Source organism: Clinocottus analis, unplaced genomic scaffold (genome assembly GCF_023055335.1).
Source record: "Clinocottus analis isolate CAN_PGR_092001 unplaced genomic scaffold, fCliAna1.0.p SCAF_39, whole genome shotgun sequence".
Lineage (NCBI taxonomy): Eukaryota > Metazoa > Chordata > Actinopteri > Perciformes > Cottidae > Clinocottus > Clinocottus analis.
This window is the reverse complement of record NW_027176142.1, coordinates 410082-431000: the sequence shown is the minus strand read 5'-3', so window position 1 is coordinate 431000 and position 20919 is coordinate 410082. Positions and strand designations below refer to the sequence as shown.

The 20919-nt window shown below is 45.2% G+C and overlaps 1 protein-coding gene across 1 annotated transcript; it reads left to right on the top strand.

The window, feature by feature from the left end:
- Positions 1–409: 409 nt before the first annotated feature.
- wnt5a (wingless-type MMTV integration site family, member 5a) lies at positions 410–3208 on the top strand. The gene is made up of 3 exons (XM_068596656.1): positions 410–428; positions 518–810; positions 1339–3208. Exons 1-3 carry the CDS (start codon positions 410–412, stop codon positions 1795–1797), a joined length of 771 nt encoding a protein of 256 aa, XP_068452757.1. The 3' UTR covers positions 1798–3208.
- The last annotated feature ends 17711 nt before the right edge of the window (positions 3209–20919 follow it).

The following is a 20919-nucleotide window of genomic DNA, read 5'->3' as shown; positions in this document are numbered from 1 at the left end:
GTTTGGCCCAGCAGGTGCACGAGCCTCATCCTTCCTTTACCTCCTCATTTCATCTTTTCTCTGGCTCTGTTCAGAGGTCGTTGGATCGCTGGTGGCAAACACGGCTTGTGTGTGATTTTTGTTAAGATTTCCTATATCTTATGTATTCATGAGACATTTGAGGGGAGAAAGAGTTCATGAGCGATGGATCCAGGATTGATCCATGGATTGGCGGCTGCTTGTTCAGAAGCACGTCTTCCACTGGGGGGCGCTCTCTTCTCTCTGGCTGAAGCCCAATAACAGATGAAACAGTGGAGATGTTGGTGATGAGGAGCATGCAGCTGTCGTCCTGACTGGATGACATGACATCTGCTAACCTGAAGCAGGATATAAATAAATTAATAAATAAAATAAATGTATAAACAACAAAATGGCAGCGGCGGATAGATGTGTCGAATGCTAACGTGCATTTCTCATTTACTTTGTTTCTTATTGTGTGAATCGAGACACTGACGTATTCCCCTTTGTGCGTCCGCAGGCAGCCGAGAAACGGCGTTCACCTACGCCATCAGCGCGGCGGGCGTGGTGAACGCCGTGAGCCGCGCCTGCAGGGAGGGGGAGCTCTCCAGCTGCGGCTGCAGCCGGGCGGCGCGACCCAAAGACCTGCCGCGCGACTGGCTGTGGGGCGGCTGCGGAGACAACCTGAACTACGGCTACAGGTTCTCCAAAGAGTTTGTGGACGCTCGAGAGCGCGAGAAGAGCTACCCGAAGGGCTCGTACGAGAGCGCCCGGCTGATGATGAACATACACAACAACGAGGCTGGAAGGAGGGTACGACACACACACACACACACACACACACACACACACACACACACACACACACACACACACACACACACACACACACACACCTGATGATGTCATCAGATACGCAGCCGGCGGGCTGTGAGAGCAACCAGTGATGGGAAGCACAAGAGGAGTTTGAAGAGAGGCGTTCCAGGTCGTGTAGATAGTTGGAAGGTCCCAGCTGATCGTCTGAGGCTTTGATCTGCGGGGACATGAACGCACCACCTGGCTCCTTTCCTCTCTAAACATTTTGAAACCACCTCAAAGGAAATGAAATGCAGGCTGTTCTCTTTCAAGTAGGACAAATGAATGTTTTCCTTAAGGTCCCATTAGAGACATGGACAGGATCATTGGCAACCTGATGCCTTGCTCGATCCTGAGCAGTGCATTTACCCAGAGAGCTATTAGATACTTGCAGAGTGTGTTGCTTGGACATTTATCTGCAGTTTACCGCACAAGAATAAATGTTTGTGCAAGTTCTAAATGCATTTCCTTCTCCTCCCTGCTCAGACGGTGTCGGACCTGGCCAACGTGTCCTGTAAGTGCCACGGCGTGTCGGGCTCCTGCAGCCTGAAGACCTGCTGGCTGCAGCTGGCTGACTTTCGCAAGGTGGGCGAAACGCTGAAGGAAAAGTACGACAGCTCGACTTCCATGAAGCTGAACTCGCGCGGGAAGCTGGTGCAGAAGCACAGCAACTTCAACGCTCCCACGAGCCACGACCTGGTGTACATCGAGTCCAGCCCGGACTACTGCCTGAAGAACCAAAGCACGGGCTCCTTGGGCACGGTGGGCCGGCTCTGCAACAAGACCTCGGAGGGCATGGACGGCTGCGAGCTGATGTGCTGCGGCCGCGGCTACGACCAGTACAAGGCCCAGATCGTGGAGCGCTGCCACTGCAAGTTCCACTGGTGCTGCTACGTGAAATGCAAGCGCTGCACCAAGATCGTGGACCAATTCGTCTGCAAGTGAGGAGAAGAAGAGTTTCCTGTTTGCTCGCAGCCGACGGCAGAAACCCGTCTGAGCCGAACACGGAGAAAGAATGGAAGAAGAAAGAAACTATATAAATTATATTTATAGAGTCAAACCATTATGCCATTACAAAAAGACCTTTTTCCCCCAAACAAACCTTATGTCTTCAGAAACTGAGAGTGAAATATTTATTTTGAGATTATGTTTTATTCTGGCCCGGTCATTTCCAGTCGACCCTTAACCCCTTCAGGTGCCTTGAGCTGGCTGGACATCTCCCCCGACCGTTTTTTATATATTTTTTATATCAGAAAGTTCAGTTGTTCTGGTCAGATGGGTCTCGCTGATTGTGGAATTGGATTCAGTTTCCTCAGACGAGTGTTCCATGTACGCGGCGTAGTTGACGGAGGGGGTTTGTTTTTTGAGAGGACATTGTGTTGAGAGGACATTGTGTTGAGAGGACATTGTGTTGAGAGGACATTGTGTTGAGAGGACATTGTGTTGAGAGGACATTGTGTTGAGAGGACATTGTGTTGAGAGGACATTGTGTTGAGAGGACATTGTGTGTGGTTGTGTGCGGTTGTGTGTGTGGATGTGATGCCGTGAGCTCGGTCCCAACCAGCCTTCACATCCTCACGAGGTCTCCTCGTCTCCTCGTCTCCTCGTCTCCTCTCAGCATGTAGCGTGAGGACGCTGTCGGTCCGTACGAGTCCTTGGAGTAGAGTGAGAGGACTGTTTTGGGGGTTGGGCCATTCATTAAGCTTTCCCAGAAGCCCTAGCGGCCCCCAGGTGCTGCAACAAGCCCTCCACCATTATGCACTTTGATCCAGAGGCTTAAACCTGTCTGTGCGTGTCTGTTCAGCTGTCTTTTTTAAGTTTTTTTTACAGTGCATCAGCAAATATATCAATATTATAGCCTTCATTCTTTTCCATATTAATTCAGATTATCCATTTAACATTATTCTACAGTACTTAATATGGTTTGAATATATATGGGCAATGTTGTGGTTCCAGTGGTGAAATACTCCATGCTATGTGTATATAGTATGTCTATCCAGCCAATCAGTAAACTGTATTTATTTCCTTTAACCAGCTCCTCGAAGCTTAAAACAGAAACGCATCATCTCGTCAGCAGGCGGTCAGTAGTTGGACGTCACTTCTTGAAGTCACTTTTTAAAAGTTGTGTTCTCACTAATGTGGCGCCTCACTGTGTTTGTAAAGGGAAATGCACCTTATTGATCCAACACCAATGATTTCACTCCTGTTCCGCTTCACTGTAACACACAAACACACTTTAATATCACAGAAGACGTTTCTTCACGCAGACTTCCTGTACCACTCGGCTAACTGCTAGCTACCTGTGATGCTTCTCATAGACAAACGATTTCTACCAATCCAGATATGTATATTTATAAGCTTCTCCATGAATTTGAGGTTTGTTAAACGTAATGTTATAGCTGATATTTTGTTACTTTTTACAAATTGGCTCAATGCTCTTTGTTTCAATAAATATCAAATGTAAAACCAGCAGAGAATTTATTCACAATATTTGTTAAAATCTTGTTTGTCTGCCGAATTATTTTAATGACTACCTTCATACTTTCTACTCATAACTTACTAGACAGGTGTACCTACTTAAAGGGGTCTCTTATATTTTTTTGCTTCTAAGTCTCTTTAAGTCTCATCCCTCATGGACGGATTCAGGGACAGAACCCACGTTGGATGACGGCAGGTTTCTGAACGAAGACGAGTTTCTTGGGCACTTTGTGAGAGAAACCCAATCTTCAGGCCATCTTCCAGACGGTTGTGGCTGCGTGTAAGCGCCCCTCAACAACCCAGTGGATAAGTTTATGGAAGGATAAATCATATTGTGTCAGAGGAAGAGGAGGGAACGGGGCTCTAGACGACTGGGCTGAAGAGTCGCAGAGAACAAGACACACAATACTTCACTGAAGAGACAAATATTACATTACTTTGCACAGCAGCTTTTCACCCACTTAAAGTTCTACATTGCAGTTCAACAATAAATGGTGCATGGACAATACCAGAATAGTTTCAGAACATTTTATTTTTTATTATTTTAAATATTTTTTTACACACTCAAAATTAGGATTAAATTAACTCCATTAACTGTGCAAAACACTTAAAAAAAATGTTTATTGAACAAATCACAAAACATGATACCAGCTGTATAGGGAATGACTGGTAAACAAGGTTTGACAGTTTTTTTTCTTCCCATATGGTTTACACAAATTTATGGAAGCCCATTTCCGCACACCAAAAAAAAGTTAGGATCAAAAAAAAAAAAGACCAAAAAAAAAATTTAAATTAGGACCCAAAAAAAAAAATAGGACCCTAAAATATAAAATTAAGACTAAAAAAAATTAGGACCAAAGTCTTGCAGTGGAAAAGGCTGAACTAATGTCCTGATTAGGTCTGTATTTTTTTTTGTTTTTGGTCCTAATTTGTTTTTGTTTTTTTCTTCCTAATTTTTTTTTTTGGTCCTATTTTTTTTATTGTATTTATTTTTTTGGTCCTAATTTTTTTTGGGTGTGGCGGGAATGGGCTTCCATAAATTTATGACAAAAAAAGGGTTAATAAAAAAACAAACTTTTTTTTGGGCAAAAAAAAAAAATCGCCTTATTTTTTTGTAGACTTAAAAAAAGGCAACGAAAAAAAAATTCCATTCCGGAAGAGAAATGTATAGAAGCCCATTCCCGCCACACACACACAAAAAAATTAGCACCAAAAAAAAAAAAAAAAAATTAGGACCAAAAAAAAAATTTTTTTTTTTTCGTTGTCTTTTTTTTTACTTGAAAAAAGGCAACAAAAAAAAGTTTCATTCCAGGAGAGAAATGAGAACTTGACTACTGACTACAAATGGCAAAATTACAGTTACAGCCTAAATATAATTAATATTTATAATCAGCTAATATATGTACAGACAAAGTACATTGTTGACCTTCCATTGACCATTTTTAAGAACTGAATAAAATGCAAAGTCCACACATATATTGAATGAAATATTTACTTTTGGTTGACATTGCCAAGCAAGCACTGTTTTATATTCAAATGCTCTTGTTATTTACTAAAAGATATTTTGAATTAAATACAAGATTGGACTCTTTTTTTTTTTATTTTTTTTTTTTACCTGTACTTGTTTTGTTGTATGAACAATACATATTTACATTTAAATTAGGGTATTGTAAAACCAAAGTGATGAAATAACGTATTGCTTAAATGTTTTATTTTTTTTTGTCAACGAAAAGAAATCTATATTTTTTTTTCTCCCTATTTTTTATTTTTTTGGTCCTAATTTTTTTATTTTTTGGTTGTTTTTTTTTATTTTTTTGGTCCTAATTTTTTTTTTTTTTTTTTTTTCTGGTCCTAATTTTTTTGTTGTTGTTGTTGCGGGAATCGGCTTCCATAGAAATGAGAACTTGACTACTGACTACAATTGTCAAAATTACAGTTACAGCCTAAATATAATTGTATACACACAAAGTACATTGTTGTCCTTCCCTTGACCATTTTTAAGAACTGAGTAGTCATATAATAAATGAATTATTTACTTTAAAGTAACCATCAACAGGCTTACAGGTGGTTGACAACACTAAACTATCTTTTGGTAAATAAGAAGAGCACATGAATATTTTTTTTGTCCCTAATTTATTTATTTATTTTTGTTCCTAATTTTTTTATTCCTAATTTTGTATTTTTTTTTTTGTTCCTAATTTTAATTTTAATTTTTTTTGTCCTAATGTTTTTCTTTTTTTTTTGTGGTCCTAATTTTTTTTTTTTTTGTCTTTCGGAAATGGGCTTCCCTACAAATAAAGGTCTCTGATTGGACGAATAGTCCATCACGGAATAAGAAGCGATGTCATTGGCTAGAGCGCACATTTAAGTTTCATCAGCCAATGAGAAGCTCTTCTTGCCGTAACGACCGTGAAATGTTTGCTCGCCGCCATTTTGAACCCTGTTTGTCCGGCCCGAGAAAGGGGGCGGGGCTTTCCTCAGTGACGATGAATGACGATTTATTATATTTGTTCACGTGTAACTGAAGTGGTGGTTAACAGGAGCTTACGGTCTCACACACATCTAGCGCGTCAACACGGTATATTTATTATTTACATTATTTGGTATATAATGTTTTTAGACGGTATATATTATATTTTTTTTCCTTTTTTTTCCATCTCAAAATTTCAAAAGGGGCGGCGCCATAGCGCCCTCTAGTGACTCACCGCCACTGCTGGGGAGAAAAACTCCAGATTACAAGAGAGCTGGATGAGAGGAGAATAAGGAAGTAGAGCTGAAAGACTGAATTTCAGTGTAAAGGATCCTGACGTTGACTCATATTTACATTGGAGGAAACGATACTGACGTTAGAAGAACATCCCACATATGATCCTGTGAACGTCACGGAGGAAAGATTAGGAAAATCTGGAGAGGATAATCTGAAATATTGCAAGCAGTGAGGTGTCCAAAGGTTTTATATGAGAAGAGAGAAAGAAAGACTCAGACGAGAATTGTTTTTACATATTTAAACCTTCTGTCAACAGAAGAGTCTATGAGGAAATAAAATCAACCTGACACCTTCAGGTGCACAGAGGAAACCTGACACCTTCAGGTGCACAGAGGAAACCTGACACCTTTAGGTGCACAGAGGAAACCTGACACCTTTAGGTGCACAGAGGAAACCTGACACCCTCAGGTGCACAGAGGAAACCTGACACCTTTAGGTGCACAGAGGAAACCTGACACCTTCAGGTGCACAGAGGAAACCTGACACCTTCAGGTGCACAGAGGAAACCTGACACCCTCAGGTGCACAGAGGAAACCTGACACCCTCAGCTCTACAGGTATGAACTCGCAGAAAGAGGCTCGGACACTTGTTCCTACGACATGTGGACGCATGACCTTGACCTTGACCTTTCTCCACCTGCAGCTTGACTCAGTGCTGCCAACTGAATAAATATTTATGCAACATTTCTGCTGAGAAGTTTTTTGTCGCTGCGGCCGCCGGGCGATAAGGTTGTGATTTAGGTTTTGCACACACAATCAAGCATCCGCCGCAGCGGCAGTTAGTGGCTTCACAAACACACACCCACTCAGAAAAGTGCTCATCAGATATTTTAAGCTGGAGTGAAGCTTCGCGTCTGGTTGTCGCTTCATAGTTTATAGTTTATAAGAAAAGGAGTCTGCATAAATCAGCTTTGCTTCAAGTTGCTCTCATGTTTTAACGTTTTAAACAAATGTTTTCAGAAATGTTTTCCCCAAAGGTAATGTGGCGGTTTGGTTTTTTAAATGTTGAAATATGCAAATGCGTTTTTGTATTCATGCAAAAGAGATCATTATAATAATGAGTGGACCAGATAAGGACAGAGTGTTTCAGTGTGTTCCTCTTCCTCTGCCTTCAGCTTCCTCAGAGGGTTTCAGGACTCTTACTGACATGTTTGGGTTTCCTAAAACAAAGCAGCTGGTTGGTATGAGACGCCTCTGCAGCCAGATCCTCTGGCAACATCTTTGTAGTTCCATAAATATTTTGTTGATTCTGGTCCTGCAGTGGAAAAGGCTGAACTCATGTCCCGAGTGCAGTATACAGCAGACGGCTGCAGATGATGATGTAATACATTTACACCGCGAAACAGAACCTCAGCTCGACCTCTGGCCCTCCAGTGGCTCTTGAGTTCTGGTTCAGATGTCAGTCGTCTTCCTCTTGATCAAAGCACCGCATCAAGCTGTCGCTCCACCTGAAGCTCTGTAAAACTGTCTCTGCAGAAAACCTCTACAAACACATAAACACCATCGATCGGTGCCGGCCAGCTCTGCACTCGGTCCAAAGCCTCATAAAACAGAATACATACGCTGTCACAGCATCAGCTCTGGCAAAGCTCATCAGCCGAAGTGGAGCTTGTTCCATTCCCTCGCTCTTACTGTAAAACGCTCAGAAAGCGACAACGGGGCCAAAAAAAGAGTCCACAGAGCTGCATTTAGAGCTATTTGGGCTTGCGGTGGTGTGTTTGAGAGAAAGAGGGCAGGACGCCGCAGCGTGACGCTGCAAACAGTCTGGACTGGATCAGAGCGCCGGGTCGGTGCCGCAGAGTCACCGGCTGCCGCTCCGCTCGCCGCCAAGTCTCCGTGTCAGAAACCACGAGTTGTTTCAGCGCTGCTGCAAATAGAAAGTTATACATATCTCAATTCTCACTGACATAACCGAGGAGTGTGTGTGTGTGTGTGTGTGTGTGTGTGTGTGTGTGTGTGTGTGTGTGTGTGTGTGTGTCTGTGTGTGTGGGTCTGTGTGTGTGTGTGTGTGTGTGTGTGTGTCTGTGTGTGTGTGTGTGAGTGTGTCTGTGTCTGTGTGTGTGTGTGTGTGTGAGTGTGTGAGTGTGTGTCTGTGTCTGTGTGTGTGTCTGTGTCTGTGTGTGAGTGTGTGAGTGTGTGTCTGTGTGTCTGTGTGTGTCTGTGTGTGTGTGTGTGTGTGTGTGTGTGAGTGTGTGAGTGTGTGAGTGTGTGAGTGTGTGTCTGTGTGTCTGTGTGTGTCTGTGTCTGTGTGTGTGTGTCTGTGTGTCTGTGTCTGTGTCTGTGTGTGTGTGTGTGTGTGTCTGTGTGTGTGTGTGTCTGTGAGTGTGAGTGTGTGTGTCTGTGTGTGTGTGTGTGTGTGTGAGTGTGTGAGTGTGTGAGTGTGTGTCTGTGTGTGTGTGTCTGTGTCTGTGTGTGTGTGTGTGTGTGTCTGTGTGTGTGTGTGTCTGTGAGTGTGAGTGTGTGTGTCTGTGTGTGTGTGTGTGTGTGTCTGTGTCTGTGTGTGTGTGTCTGTGTCTGTGTGTGTGTGTGTGTGTGTCTGTGTGTGTGTGTGTGTGTGTGTGTCTGTGTGTGTGTGTGTGTGTGTCTGTGTGTGTGTGTGTGTGTCTGTGTGTCTGTGTGTGTGTGTCTGTGTGTGTGTGTCTGTGTCTGTGTGTGTGTGTGTGTCTGTGTGTGTGTGTGTGTGTGTGTGTCTGTGTGTGTGTGTGTGTGTGTGTGTGTGTGTGTGTGTGTCTGTGTGTGTGTGTGTGTGTGTGTGTGTCTGTGTGTGTGTTTACAGGATGAACAAAACGTTTTATTCGATTCTCGGTTTAATACATTTTAGAGGATGAAAAAATGTCAGAGCCATAAATAATAATTGCAATAACAGATTTTATAAAATGTTACGTCTAATATGTGAAAACATGTAAAAAGTCTTGACACAGTATGAGAGATGTTATTAAAAACTTTTTTTAAATCATATATACCATATATAGAATGTCTAAACTATTAAAAACTATAGTAAAGAATTAAAATATAACATTTGTCAAAGTGTCGTTCACCAAAAACATGTTTAAAAAATGTATATTTATGTAAAAAGTACAGTCAGTCAATTTTAGAAAAAAGTACACTATGCAATTAAAATGTCATTATTATGTCATAAAACTATTGTACAAAATGTCAGAATACGATATAAACGATGTTATGAAACTATATCATAGCATGTGATTAAAATGTCAGAGCAGAAAAAGAGTTTAAATCATATCTTTATCATATAGAACTTCATGTGTATGTCAGGAAAATACCCAAAAATAAATTATTAAAATGTCAAAAATAAGTCATAGAATACAAACATGTAACTGTATTAATGTCCAACAAATGTTCTTAAAAACAAAATATCATTGAATAATATGCCAGAATATTATGCCATGAAAGTATGGGAACAATAGTTTTTCCATATTGCCATATTTGAATATGATATTTTAGAATACTATTAAAATGTCCAAACTTGTTTTAGTAAAGTATTTCATGAAAAGTCATATCTTTTATTACAAATAAAAGTTGGAGTATGTCATGCAATTTTGGAAAGATATGTCAGATTATTGGATGCCAAATGTTAATTTGTTAGTTTACTGAACCATTGAAATGTCATGGAAAATGTCTTCATACAGTATTTACACGAAATATCATCGTATGTCAATAACATCGTATCCTAGAACGCCATAAAAACCATGAATCAAGAATGTCCAACAAATGTTTTATACACTGTCATGCATTTGTTTACTGGGTGTTGTGTGACATTTCCTAAACGATGTCGTAGTATAAAATACCATGAAATCAACGGGCAGAACATGCTTATGCATATTTCACATTGTTCTGTCCAGACCACAAACAGCTGCTCCCTCAGCGCTCCACTCTGGAGAAAGCTTTGCAACAGCAACTCCTCCCAAACTCACGATCTCTCTCCGTGGAAGAAGAGTGAAGCTTCTACCTGGAAGAACGTCCTCTATCTGAGGCGTCCACCTCCACAATGAACTGACAGACCGGATCTGGAAGACGGGAATGGATCAGATGTAAATTAAACTCACCAGAGGCCGTGCTGACGCTGAGGTCCACTGGAGCCTGAGAGAACCTGCTGTACCTGGACCTCATGCTCCTGTGGAGACTCAGAAGAAAGTACAATGTCATCAGATTCACAAGAACACAAACACTGAGCAGATCCCAGAGAACATCGTTGACCAACCTCTGGAAAACAGCAGAGGCATTGATGGGATGAAAAGGCCTGACAGCTACTCGAACGTCCACCAGGAGGGAACACGTCACAAATGGTGAGCATTGTGAATATCGAGCTTAGAAATGATCATCCTCCCCTTTAACGTTTCTCCTTCTTGCTGACAAGAAGCTCCAGCAGGACACGACGACGGTCACATGAGACCAGCGGTCGTTGGTGTTCTTTACCATGGACGCCAGGTTGATCACGCATTCATACGGCCAATGAAGTGGTAACGAAGTGGCCGGGGACTCGTTGACAACCTCCCTCACTAATGTCTTTCCTCCTGCTCTTTATATTCAGGAACGCAATCAGCACCAGCTGAAGGCATTCAGTCTCATCCCTGAACCACCACAACCACCACAACCACCACAACCACCACAACCACCACAACAACCATAACCACCATAACCACCATAACCACCATAGCCACGCCCCTCTCACAACCACGCGCCTCTCATAGTCACGCCCCTCTCATAGCCACGCCCCTCTCACAACCACGCCCCTCTCATAACCACGCCCCTCTCATAGCCACGCCCCACTCACAACCACGCCCCTCTCATAACCACGCCCCTCTGCAGCGCAGCATAGCCACGCCCCTCTCATAGCCACGCCCCTCTTATAGCCACGCCCCTCTCATAACACGCCCATCAGCAGCGCAGCATAGCCACGCCCCTCTCATAGCCACGCCCCTCTCATAACACACCCCTCTACAGCGCAGCATAGCCACGCCCCTCTCATAGCCACGCCCCTCTCATAACACGCCCATCTGCAGCGCAGCATAGCCACGTCCCTCTCATAGTCACGCCCCTCTCATAACCACGCCCCTCTCATAGCCACGCCCCACTCACAACCACGCCCCTCTCATAACCACGCCCCTCTGCAGCGCAGCATAGCCACGCCCCTCTCATAACCACGCCCATCAGCAGCATAGCCACGCCCCTCTTATAGCCACGCCCCTCTCATAACACGCCCATCAGCAGCGCAGCATAGCCACGCCCCTCTCATAACACACCCCTCTACAGCGCAGCATAGCCACGCCCCTCTCATAGCCACGCCCCTCTCATAACACGCCCATCTGCAGCGCAGCAAAGTCACGCCCCTCTCATAACACACCCCTCTACAGCGCAGCATAGCCACGCCCCTCTCATAGCCACGCCCCTCTCATAACACGCCCATCTGCAGCACAGCATAGCCACGCCCCTCTCATAACACACCCCTCTACAGCGCAGCATAGCCACGCCCCTCTCATAGCCACGCCCCTCTCATAACACGCCCATCTGCAGCGCAGCAAAGTCACGCCCCTCTCATAACCACGCCCCTCTCATAACCCTGCCCCTCTGCAGCGCAGCATAGCCACGCCCCTCTCATAGCCACGCCCCACTCACAGCCACGCCCCTCTCATAGCCACGCCCCACTCACAGCCATGCCCCTCTCATAGCCACGCCCCTCTCATAGCCACGCCCCTCTGCAGCGCAGCATAGCCACGCCCCTCTCATAGCCACGCCCCACTCACAGCCACGCCCCTCTCATAGCCACGCCCCACTCACAGCCACGCCCCTCTCATAGCCACGCCCCTCTCATAACACGCCCATCTGCAGCGCAGCAAAGCCACGCCCCTCTCATAACCCTGCCCCTCTGCAGCGCAGCATAGCCACGTCCCTCTCATAGCCACGCCCCACTCACAGCCACGCCCCTCTCATAGCCACGCCCCACTCACAGCCACGCCCCTCTCATAGCCACGCCCCACTCACAGCCACGCCCCTCTCATAGCCACGCCCCTCTCATAACCAGGCCCATCTGCAGCGCAGCATAGCCACGCCCCTCTGCAGCGCAGCATAGCCACGCCCCTCTCATAGCCACGCCTCACTCACAACCACGCCCCTCTCATAACCACGCCCCTCTGCAGCGCAGCATAGCCACGCCCCTCTCATAGCCACGCCCCACTCACAGCCACGCCCCTCTCATAGCCACGCCCCTCTCATAACCAGGCCCATCTGCAGCGCAGCATAGCCACGCCCCTCTCATAGCCACGCCCCTCTCATAGCCACGCCCCTCTCATAGCCACGCCTCACTCACAACCACGCCCCTCTCATAACCACGCCCCTCTGCAGAGCAGCATAGCCACGCTCCTCTCATAACCACGCCCCTCTCATAGCCACGCCCCTCTGCAGCGCAGCATAGCCACGCCCCTCTCATAGCCACGCCCCCCCCCACCACCACCACAGCCGCTCACTGTCATCACATCTTTGGTTGTGACTTCCTCTCAGAGCCATGGAGCAGATCACAGAGACATGTTTACAAGAACAGAGTCACTTGATTGTGGTTTCTTTCTTTCTCTTCTCCGCTGGTGGTGGTGGTGGTGTGTGTGTGTGTGTGTGTGTGTGTGTGTGTGTGTGTGTGTGTGTGTGTGTGTCTGCCCCACAGGGCGCTGAGTGCCAGGTCAGACTCGGTAGCTGAGTGATTCTGTCAGCCTGCTAATCCCTGGTGGATTACAGTGAAGTGGGCCTCTGGAGTCAACAGCTCGACCCGGTTACAGTCAGAATATGACACAGTCGTTGTTGAGCTTTTCTTTTCCAGAACATCTTGATATTCTCACGCAACATTGACGAACATTCAACGTCCAACGTTCTGCACGAGCACCTGGAGCAGCAGCTGATGAGCGTTTCCTGTCAGCTGTGTGAGCATTATGGGATACGTCATCGAGGGCGAGCGGGTGAATCCTGGAGAGGCCGAGACCGTCCTCAACGACGCGGCCGCACCTTGTTCAGCTTCTGTCAATGGTTTATTCAGTATGTGAACCCTGACCTTTATTTGCCCCCTTGAGGCGGAGCGAGGTACTGCTGAAGCTGCTGCATGAAGAAGAGCATCTCCAGGATCCGTCTTCCAGCTGTTAATGATGCGTCTGCAGGGTCTGCAGCGTCTGCAGGGTCTGCAGGGTCTGCAGCATCTGCAGCGTCTGCAGCGTCTGCAGAGTCTGCAGAGTCTGCAGCGTCTGCAGGGTCTGCAGGGTCTGCAGCGTCTGCAGCGTCTGCAGAGTCTGCGCTTTAATTGTAAAGTCCATTTGCCGATCCATCTGGACAAAAATGTCAGCAACTATGTTGTAAAAGTCTTCCTTGTCTTCTTTAAGAGAAACAGGTCATGCAGGAGACACAAAGAGCAGGAAAACACAGCAAAGGAACTGGAGGTCAAACTGATATCTCTCAATATGAGCAGTTTAATAAAAATATGTTTTTCTAGTTACGTTTCTCCTGTAACTAAACACAATAAAGGAACGTCGCCCTGCTACTCTCAGTGAGCACGGTGAACAGAGAGCGATGCATCACCGGTTCCTTTATCGAGCGATACAGAAACTCGGTCACACAGGAAGTGCTCGCACTGAGCTGGAGAAGGGTCGACACACTCATCAGAACTTTTACCGTCACAGGAAAAATGTAATAGAGCACAGAAAAACATACTTTTCCAACAACTTTGGCCGTCTTTTTCCTGATGACTGACACGCGGCCCAGTTAGCGCCCTCATTAAAAAACACTTAATGAAATAAGGTGTTTAAACACTGAGGTCTTTGTCGTTAATGATTCGACGCGGTGCAGACGGAAAAGTGGAATAGCTGGAGATGCAGGTAATGTCCTGCTACATCCAATAAAGCTAACACCTTTTAGAGGTGAATATCCTTCTGTAGGGCCTGTGTCTGCATGTGGAACATTCACACTTCCTATTGGCTCTGACGGCCCTCAGAGCGGCTCAGGAATACCTTATTCACACATATTGTATGTCGTGTTTATTTGTCTAAGTTGGCAAGCAACGATAGCTTTTCTAAAATACTGCAATTACATATTAGAAGTGCCTCTTGACAGTTATTTTAAGACCCCACCCACGGATTCACACTGGAGGCGCGACGCCGACTCTTTTCAGACCAGGAACAGTTCATGAGCAATGAAGTGGAGTTGGAGGCTCCTGAGCTCAGAGAGATGGATCTCTCTCTCCTGATCACTAATCAATGCTGCTGTGCAAGCTGACAGGAGCCACTAAAGAAACATGAAGCAGAAACATGACATGAAGCAGAAACATGACATGAAGCAGAAACATGACATGAAGCAGAAACATGACATGAAGCAGAAATATGACATGAAGCAGAAACATGACATGAAGCAGAAATATGACATGAAGCAGAAATATGACATGAAGCAGAAACATGACATGAAGCAGAAACATGACATGAAGCAGAAACATGACATGAAGCAGAAACATGACATGAAGCAGAAACATGACATGAAGCAGAAACATGACATGAAGCAGAAACATGACATGAAGCAGAAATATGACATGAAGCAGAAACATGACATGAAGCAGAAATATGACATGAAGCAGAAACATGACATGAAGCAGAAGCGTAACACACAGAAACAAGTCAGATAGCGAGAGACCTGCTGAGCTGTGAGGCCATGATGCGGTGCAACGCTTTGCTAAAATCATTTCCTCCAGAACAATATGGAGGTCAGACAACGGCGAGCAAAGCTGTGGCTCAGATTAAAATAAAAATACCACAATTTCCCCCATATAATTCATATCATGTTGGAAATATCCAACAACTGTCAGTCAGCGTGTGCACGCTCATCAACGAGTGTTTCCTGAACTCAGATGAACTCAAAGTCTTCTGCAAGGCGGATTGCCACAACCCCGTGTTAGATTTGTACTGTGGCTGCGTGTAAGAGGGCGTTTGTACATTGTGACTGAGAGAGAGAGAGAGAGAGAGAGAGAGCGAGAGAGAGAAGAGGAGAGAGAGAACAGAGAGAGAGAGAGAGAGAGAGAGAGAAGAGAGAGAGAGAGAAGAGAGAGAGAGAGAGAGAGAGAGAGAGAGAGAGAAGAGAGAGAGAGAGAGAGAGAGAGACAGAGAGAGAGAGGGAGAGAGAGAGAGACGGAGAGAGAGAGAGAGAGAGAGAGAGAGAGAGAGAGAGAGAGAGAGAGAGAGACGGAGAGAGAGAGAGAGAGAGAGAGAGAGAGAGAGAGACTAACTTGTCTATGCAGATGAGAGTTGGCACACAACTTTTAAACACGACATAATTCAACAGTTCGTTGCCTCTGCTTACTTTCCTCCAATGTCATCAATCTCCAGCAACAAAAAACATCATTTCACTCTTCAACATGATGAAAATCTGACAAATTATAGCTCAGCATGTCGAGATGAAAAGAAAGTTGTGTCGTTAATTACAGCTCGAGCACCACGAGGTCTCCAACTCAAACGATTAAAGCCACTTCATCATATTACAACCTGTTAATTCACCTGACAACAAAACAATATAAAAGCTGCAATCTTTACCTCCTCCATGTTGTAGAGGAGGTTATTACTGTGTGTGTTGGTGTGTGTGTGTGTGTGCGTTGAATACTTTACCTTCCTGACCCGCTCAGTGTGCAGCGCTGCTGCAGCCGTTCGGGGCTCCAGCTCACTTCAAAGCTGATGGACGGCTGGCTGCAGCCCAGCGCCGTGACGCACTGGCGGGGAGCCCAGAACTCCAGCCCCTGGCTTCAGGCCTGCAGGCCCGCGGCTGCAGGCTGACAGGCCGGCTATGAGGGCCTGATGAATGGGTTCTGGCACCGGGCTGGGGTGTGTGTGTGTGTGTGGTGTGTGTGTGGAGAGGCTTTCAGGGCCCCCTTAAGCTTGATCTGAGTTACAGAGGGAATCCAGGGGAAGGTTGTGATTGGCCGCAGCGTTGACCAGCTTTTAGCTCCTCTTACATCCTGAAACCTGATTCCCCAAAGTCGCTCAGACAAACTCAGAAATGTGTGCACATACACACCAATATGCTTATGCATATTTACCCTGCCCTATACACACACACACACACACACACACACACACACACACACACACACACACACACACACAAACCGCATGACAACGTATATCATTACATGTTGAATTCTCGGAAGCCTTCATTCTTCAGAGATGGAAAACATTATTCATTACTGACGTGGAGAATAATAACATTTTAATCTTTACTTTGACTTGAGTTTGGACCTTTAAGGAGTTGAAGAGAGAGCAGTAATCTCATTTACAGGAAACACAGACCTCATATTCATTTGGAGTCTCTGTCCCTTTTTCACTGAATCTCTGAATCTCTGAATGGAAACTGACTTCAAACAAGAAACAAATCAAGTTTAAACAACATCAAAACTATGTTTGACTCATAAATAACAACAACCTGTGAACAGTACAATGAGGAAAGTCTTTCTGATACCAAAAGCTCAAAAAACACAACATATGTGCAGCAAAACAGGGGAAATATACCTGTTGGCAATGTGTCGCTCACTTTTCACTCTTTATGTTCACTCACACGAGCAAAACAAGCTCAGACTGAGGAACAGCTTGTTGAGCTGCTGCATCGTGTCGTCTGCCATCTTCATGAGGCCAACGGGGCCGTGAGATGATGGAGGTGTCCGACCTTCAGGTCTTGTTATGCTGCTTCCACGCGACCTCATCAGACGCATGTTGGAGTTTGTTTGAAACTTATCGACTGACCTCTCGCAGAGGAGAAAACCCTGAAATGTACCAGCAGTTCCAGGACGACCATGCGGGGCCGAGCTCCTGTACATTGTGTTGAAAGCAGTCTGGAGACATCCTGTGCAGTCAACAGCACTTTAGCAAGAAGCTGCACTAATGAGGAAATAGCTTGTTCGGCCTCACACACAGGTCTGCCCAGGAAAAGTGTTTCCACTGCTGCGCCCAGGTCTCTCCCCCGCGGCTCAGCCTGAGGGCTCAGAGGCAGACCAGTAAAACCAGTCACCCATCCCAGCGACAGTCCAGTGCAGCCCCGCAGACCTGGACAAATAGCTCACTGTCTGCACGAGACTTTTTTCCTCTTGAACGCCTGAAAAGGAGCAGAGGGGAAGGTTCTTTGGGAGCGTAGAGCATTTTTGGGTCTCGTCCATCTCTATAACGCAGGGTTAATATTTCATTGCACTTTACCTGTTGAAGTGAAAGATACAACATGATTCACTGACGCTCCAAAGGTCCGGAAGCTTTGGAAAAGATGACCACGCGCTGTATGTGTTTGCATGGATGTGTGCATTGCTGTGTGTGTGCACAAATGTCTTTCATGCATATTTGAGTGAGTGTGCGTGTGTGTTTAGCCGTTGCATGTGTGTTTATGTGAAAGCGTACATTCATGAATGTGTATGTTGGATCAGATGTTGAAGCTCTCGGCACACTGGCCTCTATAAGGTGCAGGTGTTTTCAGTCAGGCCGCGGTTCCCAAGTTCTTATGAGACTCCTTTCAGCCCGTCGCTCTGCAGCTCCAGGGAGGCGATGCACTGACTTAACCTGCTGCAGCAACTCACACCCGAGCTCCAAGAAGTGAACAACATGGTGTGTTTTGCTTTGCACGGTGCAGCTTGAGTGGATATCTGGAGCTCTAGCACCATCTTCACAGGAGAAGTGAGACAGAGACAGCAGAGCTGTCAGTGGTGTCTCCTGGTAGCCTCGTTCAACTCGAGCATCTAAAACCAACAAACAGCAGGTTAACGTGATCACTGGCTTTGTGCAGAATGCAGTCACACTTTACGCTGGAGAATGATTCATGCACTATGATGAAAATAAAACAAAGCGCAGAGTCCCAGATAAGCTTCAGACTGCAGGTGAGCTGCACAGCTTAAGGATGCAAACACACCACGAATGTCTGAGGATTCATTCATTTAGCTAGTTTCTTAAAAGAGTCAAGATAAATATCGTCTCATAGATTATCCTCTAACGTTACAACTACAACATATTTGGTCTACCTGGTTTTATTTTGGGAAACCAAAGTGAATGTAGGAGTATTAAAGTATGAGATTCAAGCTAAAACATGAATCTTTCTGTGTAAAAACCACCTTCAGTGTTCTGGTAAGCTCAGCCATCAAAGCCCTTCCATGTTCCTGTTGTGTAGATCCTCTCAGAGTTACTGTACATGCTCTGTGTTTGTCTCACTATCTCAAATATCCCTTCTGTGTCCAACAAACCAGTTGTGTTACAGCCCCGATACGCTGCGAGTGCAGCAACACAGAGCAGACTCAGTGCTCACATTTGTTTTATTGATAGAGACCTGAGGTGAAAATTCCATATTTCTTTTATTACATGTCGAATTGCTAAGAATGTGAGCTAAAACATCCCATATGCAGGCGGCTTTCGTTTCTTTTTATATAAAGTGCTTTTGATTTATGAACCCACAATGTCTTTTTCCTGCATGCCATAAATTATGGAGGTGAATTCCCGCCAAATAAAATCAAAAGAGTGAGCGAGAAAGAGAGAGAAGTGCACATGAAGGAAAAGACTAAGTGAAGTTTGGAGCGTATCGGCCTTCCAGGATTTTATAAAAATGTATAAATATGTGATTAAAAAAAAAGACAGCTCAGCTGTTAAACTGCCTCACTGTTTATCTTTTGTGTGCTTCGCTTGGAGATTAATGGGGAAGTGAGTCTTCATTAAACATTTACAACAATAAGGGTGGTGAATTTTATCATGGAACAAAGTTCATGTTATGAAAACATTACGTTCAGACTCTTTTCATCCGGAGCAGCTGAGCGCAACAGGAGAGAAGCAACGACATGGTGATATATATATATATATATATATATATATATATATATATATATATATATATATATATATATATATATATATATAAACACACGATCTCTGTCAGTATGCACACCATCTAATCACGGTGCTATTTCCAGATTTAACGTCAGGAAAGACTTGAAAATGTTGTCAATATCGAGACTATTGGGATCATCAGAGAGCTTCAATAATAATCCACTTCTCAGTTAGTCTGCACAGGGAAGATGTTATCCAACAACTCAATGACGGATCAGTGGATGAGGTGAAGCTTCATTGGTCCCTCAGTGGATGAGATGAAGCTTCATTGGTCCCTCAGTGGATGAGGTGAAGCTTCATTGGTCCCTCAGTGGATGAGGTGAAGCTTCATTGGTCCCTCAGTGGATGAGGTGAAGCTTCATTGGTCCCTCAGTGGATGAGGTGAAGCTTCATTGGTCCCTCAGTGGATGAGGTGAAGCTTCATTGGTCCCTCAGTGGATGAGATGAAGCTTCATTGGTCCCTCAGTGGATGAGGTGAAGCTTCATTGGTCCCTCAGTGGATGAGGTGAAGCTTCATTGGTCCCTCAGTGGATGAGCGTCGCGTCCTTCAGGCCTCGGCTTCCTGCTTCAGGCTTCGAGCTGTAAAACAGGTGTGTTTGATCCTAAGAAGTGAGTCTGCAGTTGTCGACTGGGATCAGTGTGTGTGACAAGAGTGCTGCGTCCTGTTGATGCAGCAGCTGTGTGACCAACACACACACCTGGCACTAACACACACACCTGGCACTCACACACACACCTGGCACTAACACACCTGCTGTCACAGCTGTTGAGTGGAGAGCAAAATAATAAAATAACCGAGAACTAAAATAACAAAGAAAAAGAAGCAAAGAAGAGATTCAGAGGCGAGTTGAGGCAATTTATGCCTTCTTTCACCTTCACTTCACCTTCACCCAAGGGTGTAATTTACATCTCCACTTTGGGGGAGACATCTGGGAACTACTGAAGACGCCACAATTACAGTGTGATTCATGCTCACAACACACTGCATGTACTGTGCAACGCTTTGGCACTCAATACAAATTGGTGGTCTATAAACAGAGTTTCTCAGAGACATTTAACTTGACATCTTGACCTGGACGGAGGAGAAAGAAAAGTGCACAATGGTAATTGAGCAGGAAGTAAACGAGCTGTTGGAAACCAGTTTACATCAGCATCGTCAGTGTTGCAGAAGAAACGAGTTTCTCCACACGGAGCAAATGTGTTCTGCGTTCCTCTTATGAAGATTCAACATTTCTTCTACAATCTAAAGGTGTAAACTATTTGTGTTTCACCAAGCTACTTGTTCTACTGTAACAATACGTTTGATTTATTTACTTCTACTTTGTGTTCGGGTCTTCTAACTTTACTTTCCATTGTTGCACATCAAGCTGTAAATACTTTTCATGCACCAGGTTATTAGGTTTATTCTCAGAAGCAGCGCTGCTTGTTTGATGGAGCCTTTAGCGCTTTAAACCCCACACATTGTTTACGTCAGAGAGTTAAGAAAGTATATAAACACATGGTTTATGATGGCAAGATGAATTCTGATCTTGTTGCGCATCAGTCCATAAACCCAGTTCATCAGAATCAGGTCCATCTCCTCTCAGCACAATGCAACAGGGCTGCTGAGGCTCAGTTGAACTGTTTCAACGGTTTACAAAGGAATTATATTCTCAGATAAACAGCTCCAGGCCTCAGAGAGCAGCAGCTCCAGCCTGTGTCCATGCACTCCATGCACCCACGAATGAGTAATATGAATCACACACACACACACACACCACCATACACACACTCACTGCCTCTGATGCATACTGCATGCATCAGCATACAGGTGTCAGCACAAGGACTCACGTGCACTAACACACTGATCTGAGAGACAGAAGAGAGGCGTGACGCTCTGGAGAGAGAGAACAGAAGCACAGACAGGATGACAAGAGGCTTTCATATCCTGACGGACAGGAGGGCAATG